This window comes from Helianthus annuus, chromosome 8 (assembly GCF_002127325.2).
Source record: "Helianthus annuus cultivar XRQ/B chromosome 8, HanXRQr2.0-SUNRISE, whole genome shotgun sequence".
Lineage (NCBI taxonomy): Eukaryota > Viridiplantae > Streptophyta > Magnoliopsida > Asterales > Asteraceae > Helianthus > Helianthus annuus.
Window position 1 is genome coordinate 161,528,070 of NC_035440.2, and position 5,154 is coordinate 161,533,223.

The 5,154-nt window shown below is 35.3% G+C and overlaps 1 protein-coding gene across 1 annotated transcript; it reads left to right on the top strand.

Annotated features, from left to right (window-relative positions):
* The first annotated feature begins 243 nt into the window (after positions 1-243).
* LOC110894821 lies at positions 244-4,792 on the top strand. The gene is made up of 5 exons (XM_022142048.2): positions 244-515; positions 2,802-2,863; positions 2,996-3,086; positions 3,844-3,946; positions 4,040-4,792. Exons 1-5 carry the CDS (start codon positions 346-348, stop codon positions 4,646-4,648), a joined length of 1,035 nt encoding a protein of 344 aa, XP_021997740.1. The 5' UTR covers positions 244-345; the 3' UTR covers positions 4,649-4,792.
* The last annotated feature ends 362 nt before the right edge of the window (positions 4,793-5,154 follow it).

Consider the following 5,154-nt stretch of genomic DNA (forward strand, 5'->3'; position numbering starts at 1 on the left):
ACACGTATAGTTTGATTGAAACATATGTCTCGAACCTAGAATAATTATTTATTCTAGTGAAACAAACAATAATATAATTATCAAACGGGAACATTTGATTCTTAATTTACTATAATTTCAATCACCAAACTCTAATAACAAATATTTATTCCTATATAATTTTTGTTTAAAATTATTGTTATTATTATTTAATTATTATTTAATATTAGTATAGTAATATAAGATACATATGCACGGATAAAGTTAAACTGCATATAGGGTTTTCGTCCTCTCGAACAAATCAGCGAATCTCAATAGTTTCCGAAACTCGAATCAGTTGGTTACCGTGAGTCTGTTTGATCAGATATGGCGTCGGTTTCATCTGCTTTAAGCAATAACAGCGGCGACACCACCTCAATTACCGCCTCCACCGTCGTCAGAACCACCAACAGCCCGATGCCGATGAAAGGTTCGAAGAATCTTCGCGGTCTTAACAAACCTAAATGCATCAACTGTGGCAATGTCGCTCGTTCCAGGTCCAATTCGCTTTTTTTTCTCTTCAATTTTTACAGGGTTTGGGTTTTAGATGTGGTTGGGGAAATTAACGGAACCTAGCCCTAGTTTGTCTAGTAGTTCCCCTAGTTTCTAGTTCTATGTTTGCCCTAGCTCGGCTCATGATTAGTTTTTCAAGCTAGATCTCGGCTAGGGCATCACTAGCGTCTTGGCTCCTTTTGCGTAGCTGCGTTTTATTGGTTAGTCCCATGAGTTTAAGGCTAAACTGTTATCTGCAGAAGCCTAAGGAATTCTCTAAATTGATCATCGCTATCATGATGGATTAATTGATTAAGTTAACTAGTGAATTTGAAAGTCTTGAGTAATAAAGGAGCCTGGCTTTATGTGGAGCCTTGAATTAGAGGGTAACCTAACCTAATGGTAACTCCGACTTCGTAACTGATATGAAATCCTAGAACCAAAAACAAGCTAAAGTAAAGAAACAAAAGCTAATTATTCCTCAAAGAAATGAGTGTAAATTAGTGACCCGTATCACACTGGAGGAAGATGTGACTTCTTTTGAGGTTTCTAAAAGATGCTGGTGGACCGTGAACGTTTGTTTTGCTTAATATCATGACGGGAGAGAACAATACCAACGATACTGTATACAGTTGAACATATTGCTTTAGGATATGATTCTTGATAATAGGTTTAGGTCACCGGGGATGAGATGTTTGAGGACTGAGAAGTAATTTAGGTTATGGTTTGTATATTAGCAGTGGAAGCTATCCATTGGTACATAAGTACAGAGAGAGAAATAGTGCTTTTAGATTCATTTGACATATTATCATTTTTACTTGGCTAAATATTAATATATCATGAATAAAAGTTTATCTTGTGGTTTTACCAATGTGAGAAAAAAGTGACAACGGCATTTGAAGGATCTGCATTCTCGTTGTTGAAACTAACTAAGAGGTTAACATGCCCGGGTGAATGCTTTATGCTGATGATGTAAGCTTCATCATAAATATAGAGGTTTAATTAAACTACTAGAATTATGTTTAAGTTTTGTCAGTGCTGGATTTTGGTAAGGAATATCTTTAACGCGCAATTCAGGCCAATCTAATTATTTGGTTATGTTGCAGACTTGCAGTTGTTTTGTTCATTTTCGTTCATGAACTTATTATTAGTTGTTCATAACTTATATAGTTTCGTTACTTGTTTATCAATTGTTCGTGATTGCATATAGGTTTGTTAATTGTTTATTAGTTCATAATTTCACAACTGCGCCTTGGGTGCGTGATGTGTATGAAGTGATTCGTATATTAGGTTTGTTATTCCATTAGTTATGGTCAACTATATTAGGTATGAAGTGATACCTGATGTTAACATGCAAACAGGAAGCTATATGGCATCAAATCTGAAAAAAAAAAACACCCTTTAGAACATGTATTAAGTTAGCTTCATCTGATCGTCTTGAATAGTCAAATGTGTGGACGCAGAAGTTATGCCATCAATCCATAGATCTGATCGAAAGGAAATATCATAATTATAAACTAATTTCTAATTCTTATAAATGAATTTATTTGGTAGTTATATCTATTCAGTAATCTTTTAATCCACAGAATGCTGAAATATGCATTCCAAAGCACTCATGTTAAATCCAACTGTAGTGCATTTTTATTTTCTTAATTTCAGTCTTGGTAAGGATCTCTGTATCTAATGCTATGCAGTCAATAGCGTGCTATAGCGCTTAGCGGACATACGAACCCATAGCAGTCCCGCTATTAGCGGTGCTAAATCCCGCTATTGGACCGCTATTTTGAAACCCGTATAGCGGTCGTAGCACTGCTTTTATCGGTTTTTCTTATTTCAGCCCAAAAGTAAGGCAAAGCCCACATGAATCAACCTTTTGATTATAAATAAACCCAAAAGTAAAGGCCCAAACCCAAAATTAAACCTAAATCGAGACCAAAAGTCTTCATTCGCTGGTTTCTTTCAACAAAACTAAACCTAAATCTCTAAATCGCTGGACTTCCTCGGTTCATGTTTTGGATTTTGATATTATTACTAATATTTTGCATGATAATATGATATTACTATAAATTTTGATATTATTATTAATATTTTTCAATATATATATATATATATATATATATATATATATATATACATAAAATATGCATGATATAAAGATTACCGCTATAACACCGCTATAACCTATGTATCATATAGCGGACCTTAACCGCTATTTGATTTTAGACCGCTATAACTGCATAGATCAATGTAGTTTATTATATCTATAATGTAGTTCTGAAACGATTTTGCAGGTGTCCGTACCAGGCATGCAAAAGTTGCTGCGCGAAAGCTCAAAATCCATGCCATATACACGGTATGAATGTAGGATAATGAATATGATTTATTGTAGGATACCACTGGGTAGGTAGGTTTGTTTGTCTGTTATGTCATATGAATAGATTGCATAAACGTATAACATGATAGTTTTGTTCGGTTTTGGTTGCAGTGTTGAAGAGCAATCCATCGCTCCCTGAGAAGGCACCGTCCTCAACCCTATCTTTTACGGATCAGCACTCAAACGAAATATCCTCATCTGGGTAAGTTGTACGCGTTATGTTCTCCATTAATCCAACTCATCTGCTGTTAAGGTATTTACTATTAGGAAAACAATTCCTTTTTGAGGGATAATCTTATATGTTCCCCTCAACTTGGTTTACCCAATAAATAATTATTCTATCAAATATGCCTGTTTTCAATCGTTATACATTTATACCCTTTTCTTAAAAGTTGCATTAGGATATGAAAGTTTGGAATGTGAAGAAAACGACAAGGGTATAGTGGCCATATTTTATCCAATTAATGAAATGGGTAAATGTATAAGTTTTAAGTACAAGTTCAGGGGTAAATATGTAAGTTTTAAGTGTTTTGGTTGAATAAATATGATATTATGCAACTCTTCAGTGGTATATATGAAATGGCCCCTTACTTTAATGTACATCATTGGTAAACTAAATATTCTTAGTATCAGACACAGGAATTTGTCTTGAATAATATATAGAATGTGCATGTATTGAATGGGTCGATTCGGTTATGTTTTATCTTTGACGGGTGAAACCGGTAAACTCACAAAAATGTTTTAAAATGAATTTGGTCAGATGGGTTGAGAGTTGCCCACGGTGTATTAGTATTTGCATGGAGCAATCTTAAATCATTTTATTCTTGAACTTAAATTATTCTTGAAATAATATATTATCTAAACATAATTAACAATGTTAGACAAAAAAATACCATTTTGAGAATGACTATTCCTAATCATCGTAATAGTGACATCCGTTATTCTTTTATTTTTAATAGGAATGCACATAGAGTCACCTCACTTCGGCAGCTCTCGAGTAATTTTGCTCAATTTAACAATTTGCAAACTCCGTCTCGTGCAAGGAAGCCGCTAACAAGAAAGGTGCATAAACTTCGCCTAATTTAATTCACTTTATTATTATTTATCAGCATTTAGCAAAAAAATATCTCAATAGTATGCAATTAAATCATACAGGAGGCGTCTCAGATTAATGAATGGAGGTTTTCAAAGTTGAAGGAATACGAGGAAAGGAACATAGAAATAGAAAACGAAGCTTTCGATAGATATTTGCAAAATATCACTCTTTTGGAAGAGGTTTTTACCAAGTATAAATCAACTGATGAAGACGGGATGGAACAAGGAAAGAGTGAAACGATGATATTAAATTTGAAAACGAGGCTTAGAGCCAACCCTATTAGAAGTGAAAATTTGAGAGACAAATTGAGGTTCATTATTAACAATGGTCTAAGAAATCTTAAAACGGAGACCCCTACCGGCAATGAAGAAACTGAACATGCTAGCACGCCTAAGAAGGCAAGGTATTCAACTTTAGTTGAACTCAACAAAAAACTGAGTAGTGCCCGTACACATGAAGATCTAAAATCTTGCCAGCTGCTAAAAGCCCGTCTCTCCAATCAACCTGAACGGATAGTTGAAGAATATGAGAACATCGAGGATGACAAACCTGAACAAAAGTCGGAAAACTACCGGTCAAAATGGTATAGCCCAGTTACAATCAATCACGAAGCTCTTGGTCACATTGATGCACAGTTTTCTTCCCTTGAAGAGATTGAACGTTTCTGATCTTTAACTTTTGCCATATCTCGGTCTAATGATGCAGGACGTATAATGATATTTAGTATTGTACCGTTGATGTACTCTTTAGTAGTTTAGTTTAGATGATGATTCTTAACCTTCGTTTGAAAGTATGAAATGTTTTGTTGAAAACGGTATAAAACACTTCCAGTGACCACCATGTCGGTGTATGGAGTCGTAACGTGGAATCCTGGACATCCACTTGAAATTTCTGATCCGGGTGTTGATTACTTTACACCTGGGTGACCATTATGTGCTCGAAACGCATAACTAGGTTGGTCTAGGGGTCTGGAATCGTTTCTCAGGACTCCTATACAACTACTTGAAATCTGTAACCCGGGTGTTGGGTGTCGTTTACTTTACATCCGGGTGATTCTTAAGCGGTCAAAACTCTGAACCAGGTTGGTTTTTGAGGTTTGGAGTCGTTGCCTAGACTCCTAGACAACAACTCAAAATTTGTGACCTGGGCGTCAGCTGACACGCGGGTTACTCTT

What these genes read in the sequence shown, in the direction of transcription:
- LOC110894821 (XM_022142048.2), top strand. Translation starts at nt 346, where the DNA reads ATGGCGTCGGTTTCATCTGCTTTAAGCAATAACAGCGGCGACACCACC. An exon ending in AAATCCATGCCATATACACG is followed by an intron (nt 2,864 to 2,995) that starts GTATGAATGTAG and finishes TTTTGGTTGCAG; the next exon opens with TGTTGAAGAGCAATCCATCG. An exon ending in AACGAAATATCCTCATCTGG is followed by an intron (nt 3,087 to 3,843) that starts GTAAGTTGTACG and finishes TATTTTTAATAG; the next exon opens with GAATGCACATAGAGTCACCT.